The following is a 16,807-nucleotide window of genomic DNA, read 5'->3' on the forward strand; positions in this document are numbered from 1 at the left end:
AAGTCACAATGTCTCATAGCTTTATTTATGGTGACTTTAATCAGTTCTGTAGCACGTAACAAAACCCTGGCTATTGCTCAGATCTGTGTCTGGCTTTGCCAGATGTCCAAGATATGAGAAAAAAAGAAAAAAAAAACACCCATCTAGGTGGCATAATAGCTTACCTGTATGTGCACCTGCTTCACCATAAGTGTGCCCCACATCAGAGTCCAGTCCACACTGCTCTGGGAGAAGTTTCTGTGTGGTACTGTCCTCCCCTCTCTGCTTCTGTTTCTATAAATATTCAGAAAAAACATCAGCCTGGAGGGCTAAAGCCCTGGATGTTGACTTTGGCTTTCTCTTCTCCACATGATTTGGAGTATGGGGTTACCTTTTCTATTGTTATTAATTTATTTATAAAATAAAAAATATTGACAAGGCTATAAGGTAAGAGGAGTACAATTCCACACACCAGAGTTCCACATCCCATCCCTTCCCTTCAGAGTTTTCCTGTTCTTTATCTCTCTGGGATTATGGACCCAGGGTCATTATGGGGTGCAGAATGTGGAAGGTCTGGCTTCTGTAACTGCTTCTCTGCTAGACATGGGCATTGGCAGGTAGATCCATACCCCCAGCCTGTTTCTGTCTTTCCCTGGTGGGGCAGGACTCTGGAGGGGTGGGGATCCAGGGTACATTGGTTAGGTTCTTTGTCCGGGGAAGTCAGGTTGGCGTCATGGTGGCATCTGCAACTTGATGGCTGAAAAAGTATTAAGATATAAAGCAGAACAAATTGTTGACTAGTCAGGAACCTAAAGGCAAGAGTATAGCTGATGAGATTTGGGGTGTCCATTTTGGAAGAAGCTAGTAGGTCTATTTAAGTAGGAATCATCTTTTGTAGAGTGTCTGTTCCTGCAAACATCCGAGACTCTTCCCCGAGAAGAAAAGAAGGGAAACAGCCTCCCATACACTCTTAAGGCTGCCGTTCTAGAACGTTCCTAGGAGGCAGTCAAGCAGGGATTTCTGGCAGTGTAACGCTGAGTCTGGGACCCCCTTTCTTTGCTCCCCCCCCTTTTTTGTAGCCTGGACTTGGCAGCAGGTTGGTTAAGTGACAGCATGGAACGAATGTCTTTTGGCATCCTGGTCGTTTTCTGATTCCCAGAAGCTGCAAAGATGGCTCAGCATTGGGTGTGATGGAGTGACAGAAACGCTGCATGCAGTAGCCTGGGAGCCTGGGAAACGCTGGGGCGGGGCAGGAGGACCCTTCCGGGACCCGGAGCTACTTTCCTGCTAGTTACAAGTCTGCGTTTTATGCTAGTTACAAGTAGCATTTTCGTATTCCTGCACAAAAATCTGTGCTTGTCAACGAGACCTGTGGAAGGAGGGAAGAAGACTAAGAAATTGAGCAAAACCAAGTGAGAGAGCTGGCTGCAAAAAAGGAGAAAAGAATGAAATGAAATAAAATGTGGGTGAGGGGGCAGTTCTAAAAGACTGGCTACGGAAAAAGGGCAAACGCTAGAAGAAGAATTTATTTTATTACTTATTATTGAATAGACACAGAGAATTTCGGAAGGGAGGGGAAGATAGACGGGGAAAGAGACAGAGAGACACCTGCAGCCCTACCTCACCCTCACCATTTATGCAGGTTGCCCCCTGCAGATGGGGACCAGGGACTTGAACCCAGGTCCTTGCACACTGTAATGTGGGTGCTTAACCAAGTGTGCCACCACTTGTCTCTGGGAGGTCCTTATTGAAACTCCAGGTTCCAAACCACTGGCTCCCAGGAGTTGGGCAGTAGCGCAGCGGGTGGCGCAAAGCGCAAGGATCAGGGTCAGGATCCCAGTTGGAGCCCCTGCTCCCCACCTGCAGGGGAGTCGCTTCACAGGCGGTGAAGCAGGTCTACAGGTGTCTATCTTTTTCTCCCCTTCTCTGTCTTCCCCTCTTTTCTCCATTTCTCTCTCTGTCCAACAACGATGACATCAATAACTACAACAATAAAAAAATAAGTAAACAAACAAACAAAAAAAACCCAAACCATTGGCTCCCACTCAATCCCAGACAGAGAGAGCTGTACCAAGGTTGGGGTTGCTGGGCAGGGTTCTAGGAGATGCAGAGAAAGACCAAGCCGAGTTGGGGGCTGAGCTGGCAGGGAGGTGCCCCAGAGCAAGAGAGGGGTGGAATCTGAGCTTCATCTTACCACCCTCACCCCGAATCTGGAATCTGGCTCTGTGCAGGGTCCCTACTGGCCCCGAAGCCCTGACAGGACAGCCTTTACAGGGTGCATCCTGGGTTAAGCAGGCTGTGTGTGTGTTTCTCGAGGGTGTTGTTGGTGGTTTATGCCAAGCCCCCAGCCCCCACTCCCTGACTCGTCTGAATCTTGATTTAGGCTTCTTGGAATTTTTTTTTTTTAATGATTGTTCATTCTCACTATATTTTCCCGTCCTATTTTATTGGATAGATCAGAGAGAAACAGAGAGGTGGAGGAGATAGAGAGGAACAGGGTGAGACACCTTCAGGCCGGCTTCACCGCTCATGAAGCGTCCCCTCTACAGTTGGGCACTGGGGGCTTGAACCCGGATCCTTGCACATGGTGGTATGTGCGCTCAATCAAGTGCGCCAACAGCCAACCTCGATTTGGGCTTCTTGGAGCCGGTTTCCCTTCCAGTGCATTGGCAACCAAGGCGAAAATCAAGTGACTAAAGCCAAGGGGGCGCTGGGATCTGGCTCATGAACCCCTCGAATCCCCTAACCCTCACCCCAACGTGGCGCCCCAGCAGGAGGATACGGGTCTTGGGGAGCAGAGGGCAGGGCAGGCCACACCCCAGCCCGGGCTCAGGGACTAACCCTTCCCGGGCGTGGCGGCCCCTGCCGGCCCGGGCGGGGAGGGTGAGTCACCCTGGCAAGGGGGGAGCGGAGGCGGGGCGGCGAGGCCGGGACGTGGCGGCTATAAGGGCCCCACCCAGGCCGCTTGCCTGCTCCGCTCGCCGCGCTCCCGGGACGCACCGCGCTCGCCGCCCGCCCAGGTAAGCGGGGTGCGCCTCCCGCTATGGCCCGGGGCCCTGCGCTAGCGGGACCCGGGGAGGCCGGCCCCAGCCCCGGACTTTGCAAAGACAGACCCCACCGCGGAGATCCGGGGAGGGGGGGCGGCGCCCGGAGCAAGGGGCGCGCCCCACAAGGGGTCTGCAGAAGGTGGGGCGCAGAGGCAAAGTGGGAGCAAGAATCAGAGAGCGCATTGCTCCCGGATCTAGGAGGTCTGTGTGCAGGACACAGGGACGGAATGGGGGACTCCCTTCCACCCTTCAGCCCCTCAAAGTGCTTGCAGAAAACCGTGCAGGAGGGTTGAGAGCAGGGGACCCCCCCCACTCCACATTCCAGGCGCGCCAGGCGCGGGCGGAGGTGCTGGCACAGGGCGGGGTCGCCACAGGACGACTGCAGGTCCCATCTGAGCAAGTTTTTTAAATACAATATATATATAATAAAATTAAAAATTGGGGGCGTTGCTTTTCACGTTAACCACAAACCCTTCTCCCTCTGTAGAAACTAGTTTCCAACGGTTCCAAGTTAACTTTCCAAGCCTCCTGGACGCGCTCATTCGTTCATTCGTAGAGCTGGAACCAGCAGGAAGAAACGGGGGCGGGATTTTTTTTTTTTTTGAAGCGCCACACCCTCCTCCGAAAAAGCAAAAGAAAACGGCAAAAAACAAACCAACAAAACGTCCTCGGTGTATTTCTCTTTGTCTAGAATGTCTTTGGGGTGAGCAGCTTCTGATTGCCAGAGTACATGGTGGGTGGGAAGGGGGCTCCCAGTTGGCTGAGGTTTTTAGGGCGAGGAAAGGAGCTCCCCAGTGATGGTGGGGGTTGTGGGGTGTCACTGCCTTACAGCGGGGGGGGGGGGGGGACTTTCCAGTCAGGGATCTAAGGTCCAGAATAGGGTGTGGCCCTGCACCCCCACCCCCTTCAGGCTGAGCTGCTGCGAAGGTGGGAGTCAGCACAGGTTTCTGTACCTGTGTAGGGGGTCCAGGGGCCAGGCAGTGGTGCACTGAGTTGAGCACACATATCACCATGCGCAAGAACCCGGGTTCAAGCCCCTGGTCCCCAGGGGGGGGGGGCGAGGAAGAAGCTTCACAAGTGGTGAAGCAATGCTGCAGGCCTTTGTCTTTCTCCCTTCCTTCCTTGCCCTCCCCTCTCGAATTCTCTCTGTAGGAGAGAGAGAGAGAATGGTCACTAGAAGGGGATTCAGAGTGCAGCCACCTAGCCCCAGCTGTAGCCCTAGTGACATGGAAGCAAAGAAAGGAAATGAAGGACGTCCAGGGGTTGGGCGGTGCCGCACACACCTGGCTAAGCGCACAGAGGCTGCGTTTCTGCACATTGGATCTTAAGCAAGAACAGGGAGTTCCTGGGTCTGGGCTCCTCAGCTCAGGCTGTTGCTAATGTGTAACTTTCTGCCTGAGCCGCTCCAAACTGAGTGGTTTGGAATGCAGGGTGCACTTTCCCACTGAAACAATGTTCTAAAAGTGGGCTAGTTCGGAAACCCCTGCTAGCTAAGTACTGATAGTGCATACATAGTTCACGTAGGAGGCCAGGGAGAGGCTATGTGGGTGGAATAGATGAACTGAGATGTCTTTCGGGGACTTTCTTAGTCTTAAGGGTTAATCCTAGTGAAATGATTTTAATTTGGAATTTTGTTTTTGTTTTTTCTTTTTTCTTTCTTTCTTTCTTTCTTTTTTTTTTTTTTACCAGAGCACTGCTCAGCTCTGGCTTATGGTGGTACAGGGGATTGAACCTGGGACTTTGGAGCCTCAGACATGACAGTCTGTTTGCATAACGATTGTGCTATCTACCCCTGCCCGGAAAATTGTTTTTTAATGGAAACCCATTTAAGAAATATTATAGAGACAGAAATAGGGCAAGAGGAGGAGGAGGAGGAGGAGGAGGAGAAGAGAGAGATCTGCAGCCTGCTCCACTGATTGTGAGGCTTCTCGACTCTCACAGGGGAAGACCAGGGCCTTGAACTTGGGCATCCTGGCACCTTAGTAGAAAGTTTTCACCTTTGTCCCAATTCTTCACTTTTCTGCAGCTTCCTCCCACCTCCTTGGATAGCAACCCCCCCACACACACACACCACAACATGCCCCCAAAGCCATCCACGTATATGCAGTCCTCCTTCCCACCCCCACCCCGTTTCACTGTGCTCATACCCAGCTGTAGCTATATATATAGGATAGAGGCAGAGAGAAGTCAGGAGAGAGGGAGATAGAAAAAGAGACATCTGCAGCATGGCTTCACTTCTAAAGATGCGTCTTCCCCTGCAGGTGGGCTTGAACCTGGGTCCTTAGGCACTAACGTGTGCGCTCAACCAGATGCATCACCACCCAGCCTCTATCAACTAGTCCTGTTTGAAAGAAAACAATGAGGAAACCTGGTGAACCTAGCCAAGCAGATCAGTCATTTGTAGAATCCGAAGCAGTGAGATCAAGGGGCCATGTATCATGCAGGCAGCATGAAGGGAGCTTTTAGCTGAGGTCATGGAAACGGCTTCTTCTCTGGCCAAGGGCGTGAAGATATTCCCACTTAGAGTTTCCTTCTTTCTCAGTCCAGCTAATATCTGAAGATTTCAAGGGTGTCCAGCCTTAACGGTGGCAGGGAGTGGCCCTGGGTGCATTTTCTTCTCTGGGGCTCTCTGATTGGAAGACCAGTCCAGCTTTTGTAATTCCCCATGGTGCCCTGTGGTCTGCCCGCAGTCACCAGCCAGGAAATGTTGCTGACTCACTGGCTGTCATCAGGAGCGTGGTCTTGGATGGGCATCTCGAGATTTCACATCCTGCCAATGAGCTATTAAAGTACTATATCGATTGACCTTAGGCCAGCAGCTGGGGCCATTAGTTCCCTGGCTGATCTCTGGCTTAAGTAGTTTTCCTGGCAAGGTGGTTGGGCTTCCTATCTCCGTTATCGATCTGGAGGCTTCTGCAGCCTGACTAGGAGCTGGTATGGACACTGCCAAGCGCTTTTATTCTTTGTGGTGCTTTAGGCCTCCTGGAGAATTTCTCAGGGTGTGTCACTGAAGAAGTGACTGTGTTGGGAATCGGGCGGTAGCGCAACGGGTTAAGCGCACGTGGCACAAAGCGCAAGCACCGGCATAAGGATCCCTGTTCGAGCCCCCAGCTTTCCACCTGCAGGGGCGCTGCACTGCTTCACAAGTGGTGAACACGCAGGTCTGTAGGTGTCTCTCTTTCTCTCCCCCTCTGTCTTCCCCTCTTCTCTCCCTTTCTCTCTGTCCTATATAACAGCAACCATATCAGTAACAACAACAATAAAAAAACAAAGGCATGGTGGTTCGGGAGGTGGCGCAGTGGATAAAGCATCGGACTCTCAAGCATGAGGTCCTGAGTTCAATCCCCAGCAGCACATGTACCAGGCTGATGCCTGGTTCTTTCTCTCTCCTCCTATGTTTCTCATTAATAAATAAATAAGATCTTTTAAAAAAAAAAGGCAACAGAAAGGAAAATAAATAAATATAAAAAAAATTTTTTAAAGAGGTGACTGTGTTTACTGAGCACATATTACACTCTCCTCCCAGATACAGGCCCTGGAGAGAGACAGACAGACAGAGAGACAGAGAAGTGTGAGCAGAACAGACCCTAGTCCAAATCTCTGCCCTTTTGGCTTTCAGTCTAGCAGGAAGAGAAGAGAAGAAAAAAAAAGGCAAGCCGTCAGATTTTACCTTTTCCAAATCAGTGTACGTCTCAGCATGGGCTCAGTTTTCTCTGGGTATCAGATTAAGTCGAATTCAGGTGAATACTGTTAAAAGTTGCCATGACTTAACCTGCCTTTCAGACTTGATGGTGAGACACAAAGGAACACCTCCCCCCGACTTTGGCACATGGGAATCCAGTGTCTGTCTCATTTTACCTGATGCCATGCTCTATTCTAGTTGGAGGAAATTCCAGTTCTTTGAAAAAAATATTTCCACCCATTCACAGCTGGGTGTATTTTTCCTTCTCCCTTTGCCAGACTTAAGTCAAAAGGGGTAGATCGAGGGAGTTGGAGTTGGGCGGTAGCGCCGCGAGTTAAGTGCACATGACACAAAGCATAAGGACCAGCATAAGGATCCCGGTTCGAGCCCCCGGCTCCCCACCTGCAGGGGAGTCGCTTCACAGGTGTCTGTCTTTCTCTCCCCCTCTCTGTCTTCCTCTCCATTCTCCATTTCTCTCTGTCCTATCTAACAATGATGACATCAGTAATAACTACAGCAACAATAAAAAAAAAGGGAAAATAAATAATTTTTTTTTAAAAAAAGGGGTTGATTGAGAGATGCCCAGGCTTGTTCTGGGTGGTTCTACTGGGGTGACCTCTTATCTTCTAATTTCCCTTTTGTACTACACCCCAAACCTTTTTTTTTTTTAAAAATCTTTATTTATTGGATACAGCATAAACTGAGAGGGAAAGGAGTGATAGAGAGGGAGAGAGACACCCACAACACTGCTTCACCACTCGCAAAGCTTTCCCCTTGCAGGTGGGGACCGGGGACTTGAACCTGGGTCCTTGCACATTGTAACATGTGTGCCCAACCAGGTGTGCCACCACCTGGCCCCCACCTCAAAACTGAGCAGCTGAACCTGGGTTTTTGTTTTTGTTTTTTTTTTTTTGCCTCCATGGTTATTGCTAGGGCTCAGTGCCTGCACTATGAATCCACTGCTCCTGGAGGCCATTTTTCCCATTTTGTTACCACTGTTGTTGTCATTGCTGTTGTTGTTGTTGGATAGGACAGAGAGAAATCGAGAGAGGAGGGGAGACAGGGAGAGAGAAAAACAGACACCTGCAGACCTGCTTCACCTCTTGTGAAGCCACCCCCTGCAGGTGGGGAGCCCAGGGCTCGAACCTCGATCTTTACGCCAGTACGCTTAACCCGCAGCACCACCACCCAAACCCTGACCCCAGTCCTGTCAGAGGGGAACCAGAGCATCCAAGTGGTCTGAGCTGTAATCCCAGACTCAGTATGGAAAGTTATGACTCAAGGAATCTCCCTGCCACACCCAGGATATCCCAGTTCCTAACCATTTATAACCCACCTCCCAGGCTTCCTCCTTCCTCACTGATGGAGAACCACTTTGTATTTCCACGTGGCACAGCCAGTGCCTGAACAGCCCTAGGTTGGGGGACAGAGGACAGGCTGGGCCACCCAGCAGGAGGAGAACGAGCACCACTACCCCACCCCACCCAGACTGTACAAAGATTTGCAGAGGCTGGAAATGTCAGCTTTCTGCTCTGAAGGTATTGGGACCTGGAATTGCACTTGAGATGGTCAGTCTGATGGAGAGAAAGAAAGTTGAGGGAGGAGAATGTATTGGGAAGAGTGTGGAGAGATCCGGGATGCGGAACTTCTCTAGAAATGTGTCTGGACGCCTGCACTGTGTTCAGACCCATGTGGAAGTAGGAGAGGAGCTGACAGGATCTTTGTGGATGGACAGGAAGTTAAGATCACCTTAACACACTCAACTCTGATAGTCCACAGACACACCAAGAGATGAGACAGAGCAGAGAAGGACAGGAACAAAGATGACCTTCTTTTTAATGCTTGTTTTCTCTTTCTTTCTTTCCTTCCCTTTCCCTTTTCTTTCTTTCTTTCTTTCTTTCTTTCTTTCTTTCTTTCTTTCTTTCTTTCCTTCCTTCCTTCCTTCCTTCCTTCCTTCCTTCCTTCTTTATTTCTCTCTCTCTCTCTTTACCTACAATGGTTCATTCCTCACTTAGAACTTTAAAAAAGTGATTTGTCTTGTTACCAGAGTATCTCACACTGCTGTGCGCACTGCCAGGGATCAGATCAGATGGAACTCATGCTTACAAGTCCAGCACTCTACCTTCTGCGTTACTTCCTTGGTGGCACTTTCTGAAATGCCATGAGGAGATTAGCTGATTAAGACTGAGCATTCCTATTGGAGGAGATGTTGAGAACCAGGCTGGGAGGTAGCTGAACAGAGCTGAGTGTGTGTGTGTGCGCAGAATTAACAGTTCAGACTGCTTTTATGGTGTGTGTGTGTGTGTGTGTGTGTGTGTGTGTGTGTGTATGATGTTAGATAAAGTCCAACTGTGGAAGATCTGAAATGCTGAGCTTGGTTTTTTTTTTTTTTTTAACTGCATGGGTGAATGATCCCAGGGCCTCAATATATGCACCAGCACTACTGAACTACCCTAGCCCATTTTTCCTCCCTCCCTTCTTCTTTGCCTCCTCCCCTTTTTCTTCTCCCCTCTCTCCCTTTCTCTCTTCCTTTTTTTTAGAGAGAGAAGAGATACCACAGTACCATTATATCATCCCTGGAGCTCCCATGTAGTGCTGGGGCTTGAACCCAGGACCTTAGGCACAGTGGGATGTATGTATGACCAGGTTCTTGCTTTCCTAGCCCCTGAATTTAGACTCCTCCCCCCGCCAAGCATCAGGGGCCCATTACAATATGGGTCATAAAATCCTGAACTTGAGTTGTAGCTGGGAAGGTCTGGATTTCCCAGCCCTGGACATGCCTGTTGCCATGTGAGGTCATTCCTGCCAGACTCTTTCTACCCACTCCAACCTTGCATCCGGAGACAGGCCACGAGAGATCTGAGAGCAGAAAGCTGGACTGTGTCTGTGCTGGGAGTGAACAAATATTGATGGAGATCAGGCAGAACAGGACAGGCCAGAACAAGCATGGGGGTGGGGGTGGGGGGGAGTCCAGCCCTGCTGGGGTTGAGCTAGGCGACTGGGCAGAACTCCAGGAATCGTGGGCAATGACTGGGCCCTGTGACTCAGCCATGAATCAGGACCATAAAACCGAGGAGAAAAGTGTGTTCTCAGCAAGGTCCTACTACACCAGAATGCCTTCGCAGGGTGGGGCGTGGAGAACAGTGGAACTGCCACCTCCACACCCACTTGTGTTAGTTTCTCTTCTTTCGGTTTAAAATTCCAGTCTGGTCTCCACATTCCTGCATAGTAAAGGCTTTGGTGGGGGAATCCCAGCCCTTGATACCCTCTGCTACACACACACACACACACACACACCCTTTTCTCTCTCTCTCTCTCCCTCTCTTTTAAGAATCCTCATTTGTATCATCCAGTTCCTAAATTGATTCCTCATGGTTGCTAGGGCTGTGTTTTGTGGCAACGGGTCAACACTACGTGTCAAATGTGTCGTGGGTGTGTGTTGTGCGCGGAACTGCTGGCTTACCCTCAGATTCAACTGTGCAGGCTAGTCATTTTTTTTTTTTTGTCTTTGTCTTTTTTTTTTTGCAGCTCGCTTTCGTTTGCTTGCTCATATCAGTTAACATTTGGGCTTCCTAGAGCTGGTTTTTTATTCATTCGAGAACTTGCTTCTATTGTTTGCAAGTCCTGACTTCCAGGCTTGCTTGTTTATTGCAACTTTTTTTTTTTAAGAGTGAAACAAATCTGTTTCTCCTCTTCTTCTCATTCTTTTTGTTGTTGTTGTTATTATGCTTTGTATCTGAAGAAAAATGAAATTAAATGAAACCCAAACAGACATCTGGTGGATTTGACTTAGTTTCAGACAGCATGCGTTGTGTATCATAACCCGGGCCGTGGTTCTTGCCCAACTTGGGGCCTTGTGGAAAAAGAATGTAAAACAGAGCTTTGAAGTGGCCTCAAGTTAATGGGAGGCAGTTGATTCTCAGTAGCTGCATAGAGTTCCTGAGATCTGTCCTCTAAGCAGTCAGTCAAACAGTTAACAGTCTCATTTATTTGATTTTTTGATTTTTTTGGTTTTTTGCCTCCAGGGTTATTGCTGGGGCTCGGTGCCTGCACTATGAATCCACTGCTCCTGGAGGCAATTTTTTCCCATTTTGTTGCCCTTGTTGTTGTGCTTGTTGTAGTTGTTATTGTTGTCATAGTTGTTGTTGTTGTTGGATAGGACAGAGAGAAATGGAGAGAGGAGGGGAAGACAGAGAGGGGGAGGGAAAGATAGAAAGCTGCAGACCTGCTTCACAACTTGAGAAGCGACCTCCTGCAAGTGGGGATCCTTACGCCGGCCCTTGCGCTTTGCGCCATGTGCGCTTAACCTGCTGCACTGCCGCCCAATTCCCTACAGTCTCGTTTGTTAATAATCATAAACCCAGGGGAAGCTGTTCCGTTCCCTTAGTGAGGGTGGGGCCCAGTCAGGGTGCTTTATCTCCCCAGTGTGAATTATTTCCTACCCACCCGAAGTGGGTGTGGCTCTTTCAGCCAGCCTCTGTGCCTCTCCAGTTCATTTTCTCAGAGCCCAACCTTGCCCTGTTGATAAAGGGCCTTGTTAATGGCCCTGCCCAGTCCATCCAGCCCTGACTCTGAGAATCAGAGACACTGGTGTGCATGGGTACCCATTCATAGATTGAATTTGCTGATTTTTTTTTCCTTTTGTTGTTGTTGTGGTCCTTTTCTGCAAGTTGAAACCAGCTGCAGATGTGGGCGAGGCTGAAGTGTTGCAAAGAGTGAGGCTGGTTGCCATCTCCTGGGTCCCTCTAGAAGGTTCTGGTTCTAGTACTGCCTTAGGGCTTTTCTCCTGGGAAGGGGAACTCCCCATTTCCACATGTACAGACTTTGTCTTTTTAAAAAATTTTAATTCTATTAACTTTATTTATTTATTGAGTACACACAGTCAGAAATCAAGAAGGAAGGGGAGAGAGAGAGGGGGAAAGAGAGACACCTGCAATGCAGCTTCCCCACTCACAAAGCTTTCCCCTTGCAGGTGAGGACTGGGGGCTCGGCTCGAACCTGGGTCCTTGTGCTTTGTAACATGTGCATCTAACCAGGTGTGCCACCACATGGCCCCATCACCTTTATTCTCATCCAGGACAGCAGACACAGCCCTGAAGCCGCACTGTGGCTTTCTGCAAGAAAATTGAGTCTCTTGAACAGATTTAGTGAGCAAGTATTTCTAGTCTTGAGAGAGAGAGAGAGAGAGAGGGAGAGAGAGAGAGAGAGAGATAGAGACTGTGGCATTTCAGTTTTTCCATAGCCAGCTTACATTTGCATAATTCAGAAACATACATTTTAGTGCAATTCCTATACTATGTTATACATGATTAAAAAAAAAATTGGGGGTCAGGCTGTAGCGCGGTGGGTTAAGCATACATGGCACGAAACTCGAGGATTCCGTTCGAGCTTAAGGATCCTGGTTCAAGCCCCTGGCTCCCCACCTGCAAGGGGGTCAGGTGAAGCAGGTCTGCAGGTGTCTATCTTTCTCTCTCTATCTCTGTCTTCCTGTCTTTTCTCTATTTCTCTCTGTTCTGTCCGGCAACAACAACATCAATAACAGCAATAATAATAACCACAACAGTGATAAAAACAACCAGGGCAACAAAAAAAGGGGAAGTAAATAAATAAAAACAATGAAAAATATTGATTTGTTAGGGTAGGACAGAGAGAAATTGAGAGGAGAGGGGAAGGGCAGATAGACACCTATAACCCTGCTTTACCACTTGTGAAGCTTCCTCCTGCAGGTGGGGACCAGGGGCTTGAACCTGGGTCCTTGCACCTGGCAGTATGTGCACTCAACTGAGTGTGCAACTGCTCACCACCTTCCTCCCCCTCCCCTCTCTCTCTAATGTGGGAATTAACTCAGGGCCTCCACAAGCAGAGTCCAAGTGGCCTCCCCAGTCCAGTTCTATCTCTCTCTGAGAGAGGAAGAGACATGAAGAGAGGAGAGACACCACAGCACCCCCCACCATCTATGCAAGGAGTGTTCCCCCCCACCCATGGCGCTGTCTGTGGCGCTCCCATGTGCCCCTGGGGCTCAAACCCAGGACCTTGATCATGCCAAAGCTTCTGCTCTACCTGATGAACCCCACCTCCTGGCCCCAAGATGTGGCTTGTTTCAAACCTGTGCCATTGTTCTCCCGACATCCTTGGGACACTGCCCTCACCTCTCTCTGCCATCCCATCTCCCCAGGCTATCTCCCATGCTTTCCTGGCTGGGGTTTTCCAGCGTGCTTGCTCATTTTTGACCTAGTCAGTCTCCCATGATTAGGCTCTTGGCTGATCTCAATGGGATTTCTCCTCACTTTGTCTCTGTGTCCAACTCTCTTGGAATGAGGAGCCTTTCTCGAGAGATTGAAAGGGCATGGCCCAAGAGCCAGTGGCCTCTGGCTATGCCCCTGCCTCTGCTAGTCCTTAGCTGGTGATCTGGGCTAGTCTCCCAGGGACAGGAAGGGAAGAGAAATCCAGGTAGGGGCTAAAACCAGCATATCTTAGCCATGTGTGTCTCCCACACCCTTAAAGACTTGCAGATGGAGGGAGGGACGGAAGAAGGTGTTTTTGGACTGACTGTGTGAATGCTCCCAATATTAATAAGGTCCAGGAGCCCTGCCAAACTTCCCTTTTCTGTTCTCAAGAGGAGCAACGCAGACATACACACCCTCACAAAGCAAATACACTCTATCAAGCTCATATTTTAACAATCACTACAAACCGGACTATTTCTCCTTGAGAAATCAGTCACCAGCAAACATGCGTTTGCATTGCCTAGAGGTTAGGTATGATGAAGACAGGAGAATCCTGCTTCATTTCTTCAGTGTAAATGTTTTTGTGTTTTTTTTTATTTATTAAATGTGCATGAAGTAGAAACTCTTTTGGTGGATGAAAAAGACCCTTGATTGGAGCTGTTGCAAGCTTGGTGGGCATTTTTGCTACTTCCACAGAATGATTTCAACAATGCAAATGTAAATGCTAATTTATGTAAAAGAGAAACCCATTGTTTCCAGAAGTTAATTAGGACCTAGAATTAGCAAAGACACTCTTGAAACCTGAAAAGTGAGGGCAAGTGTGTGTGTGTGTGTGTGTGTGTGTGTGTGTTGGGGCTGGTTTGAGGGGGGAAGAGAAGGGATAGACATTACCCCACTGTGAATTGCACGGATGCCTTTGCCAGGTGGAGACTTGGTAAACTCAGCCCCATGGACTAGTCTGGTAGCATCACAAAGTGGTTCTGCCATTAGAAGGGAAGTGAGAGCTCGGGACTCACCCTATTGGAGGAGAGACAGGAAGGAGTGGTGGTGGCTTGAGGAATGGGTGAGGTCTTTAGAAGAAGTCCAGGGGGAGGGAGCCAGAGTCAGGGTTCAGTGGGTTAAAAGAGCTGGGTAGTGGGGACCGGGCGGTAGGTAGCACAGTGGGTTAAGCCCACATGGTATGAAGTGCAAGGACTGGCTTTGCAGGAGTCTATCTTTCTCTCTCCTTCTCTGTCTTCCCCATCTCTCTCAATCCTATCCAACAGTAACAACAGTGGCAACAAAGGGGAAAAAAATGGCCTCCAGGAGCAGTGGATTCCCCCTGCAGGTGGGGACCAGGGGCTTGAACCTAGGTCCTTCCGCACTTTCACTTGGTTCTCCTGTGTCTGTTCATGGCTTGGAAGCACATTTCTTTTAGTTGACTAATATTCTGGATATACTGTGGTTGATCTACAGAGGAAGATTTTGTCATAGACTAGGATTCTATTCCAGTGGGATGGGGGGATTTGAGACTTCAGCTTGGGAAGGAGTGTGATGGGGGTTGGTAATCTTGTGACATTTTGTTGCGGAACTTTAAATGCTCTGGATGTAAGTCTTGCAGAATCAGCAAAAGATCCTTAGCCATACAGAAAGGCAAATTCTGTCCTCTTACCCCACCTGCCACCCCTGAACTTACACAGAGCCTGAAGTCTGTGGAGTCTGTGTGGTGCAGAGCCTTCTGATCAGCTGGCAAGTGTCTATTATCAGATAACCCCAAGCCAGTCCTATGAAACTCCTTAGACGAAGTGAACTGTTGGAAGAGAAGCAAAAACTGGATTTGCACAGGCACCACTGCACTGAAGCAAAGAGAGTACAGAGAGCCCCAAACAGGAGGTGCTGTCACTCAAGCGCCCTCTTAGGAGGCTGAAGCTCTGCTCTGTTTTCTTTATTTGGGAGAGGCTGCTGGCAAATAACCTTCGTGTGTGTGTGTGTGTGTGTGTGTGTGTGTGTGTGTGTGTGTGTGTGATATTTGGGATCAATTTCCTGCCAACGAAGCACTCTTGGCTGGATCAGTTCTGAGAACTGGGTGATGGAGCTGGAAAGTCGATTCACTGGGGTGTGCTGTCACTGCCAGAGTTAGTGTATCACTGGGAGGTGACTTCATTCTGAATGAAGCCACCCTGAATCTTAAGCACAAGAAACCCAGTCCTTGCTGGAGTTGAGGAGTTCATGTCACCAAATCGACCCACCATATTCCATAGAAACAGTGTAACATCAAAGTGTCTACCAGCTAAAGGGGCTCGACTCAGGCCCATAGGAAAAAATCCAGTTGACTTCAGTTCCCACTTACTGCTTTCAGTCCCTCTTCAATACATTTACATTTCTGGTGAGAAATGCAGACTAGTGGCTGGCTTGACAAGCATATCACAGTTGGTGAGAAGTTCAGGGCTCTGTTTTCCTGTCATTTGAACAAGTTGTCTTCACCTTGGCAGAAGCTCTGCTTTTGGATTCACACATCACTCACCTCTAAGTTCTCTTTTGTAGACAGAGCCAGAGAAAGACTGTACTTCAGTGGTTCACTCCAAACTCAAGGCAAAGCACTGCCAAGATACAATTTTCCCAATCATAGATAGCAATGGCATCGATTTGCTAAACTTAAGCTAATATCCTCAGAGGAAATGGTCCAAGAAGTGGAGAGATTAATGTAATGAATCACTGTGCTTCGGGGTAGGGAGAGGAAAGCCACTTGATAAAGATTTTTTTTTTCCTTCTTCCAGATTCTTTCAAGATGTCTACTGTTCATGAAATTTTGTGCAAGCTCAGCTTGGAAGGTGATGTAAGTATCTCGTTTTTACCTTGTGTAATTTTCATAAATTGGACATCGATGGGTAACCGTGCTATTCCTGTTTCTTGTACATCTGAAGAAAATAGAGACAAAACTCAGCCCATCCTCCTGTTAATTCCCCACCCCCACCCCCAAGACCTTAGCTGCCCTTGGTAGGTTAATTTGAAAGAAGTGTTTCAGGTACTAGGAAGATTGTGGGCATCACTTTAAATTGAGCAGACACTAGTAACACCAGAATGGCTGGCATTTTATCCTGTTACATATTATCTTGGATAATATGTGACTTGATGTCACGTCTTAAAACCTTATTAATGGGTGGTATAAGCTAGAGTCTTATAAACGCTATCTTGCAGGTTTGGGACATTTTTTTTAGTATGTAGGAAGTTACTCCAGACAAAGATTTAACTTTTTTTTTTTTTTTTTAACTTAGCACCTGGAAAACTTTTCTCTAAAAAGCTACCATCATGAAGGACTTAATTAAGCATCAGAGGCCATGATTTCCTGTTGTGCTTTGTCTGCCAGGGATTTATTTGTCTTTCACTAGAAATACGTAAACCTAGAAATTCACTTGCCTTTGCTTCTTCGTTTTCCAGTTAAAATGTTGTAAACTGGGAGTCGGGGGGTAGTGCAGCAGGTTAAGCGCAGGTGGCGCAAAGTGCAAGGACTGGCGTAAGGATCCTGGTTCGAGCCCCCAGCTCCCCATCTGCAGGGGAGTCACTTCACAGGTGGTGAAGCAGGTCTGTAGGTGTCTATCTTTCTTTTCCCTCTCTGTCTTCCCCTCCTCTCTCCACTTCTCTCTGTCCTATCCAACAACGATGACATCAGTAACATAAAAAATAACTACAACAACAATGAAGAACAACAAGGGCAACAAAAGGGAAAATAAATAAATATTTTTTTTAAATGTTGTAAACTACTGAATAAATCACAAGTCATAGCAAATACTGGTAGAAGCAGGTCAGATCTAGTCGAGTTTATCTAGGTTGTGGATATGTAAACTAACACTATATACATCTTTTTTGGGTTACTTGGCAGGAATGGGTTTTAC

General features: G+C 48.4%; 1 protein-coding gene across 1 annotated transcript in view; it reads left to right on the forward strand.

The window, feature by feature from the left end:
• Window positions 1-2,902: 2,902 nt before the first annotated feature.
• ANXA2 (annexin A2) overlaps window positions 2,903-16,807 on the forward strand; it is a 58,738-nt gene continuing 44,833 nt past the window's right edge. Inside the window, exons 1-2 of the mRNA XM_007533849.3 lie at window positions 2,903-2,999; window positions 15,692-15,750. Coding sequence (XP_007533911.1) covers window positions 15,703-15,750 — 48 coding nt within the window. The 5' untranslated portion in view covers window positions 2,903-2,999; window positions 15,692-15,702. The remainder of the gene's footprint in view (window positions 3,000-15,691; window positions 15,751-16,807) is intronic.

Source organism: Erinaceus europaeus, chromosome 16, assembly GCF_950295315.1.
Source record: "Erinaceus europaeus chromosome 16, mEriEur2.1, whole genome shotgun sequence".
In the NCBI taxonomy this organism is placed as follows: Eukaryota; Metazoa; Chordata; class Mammalia; order Eulipotyphla; family Erinaceidae; genus Erinaceus; species Erinaceus europaeus.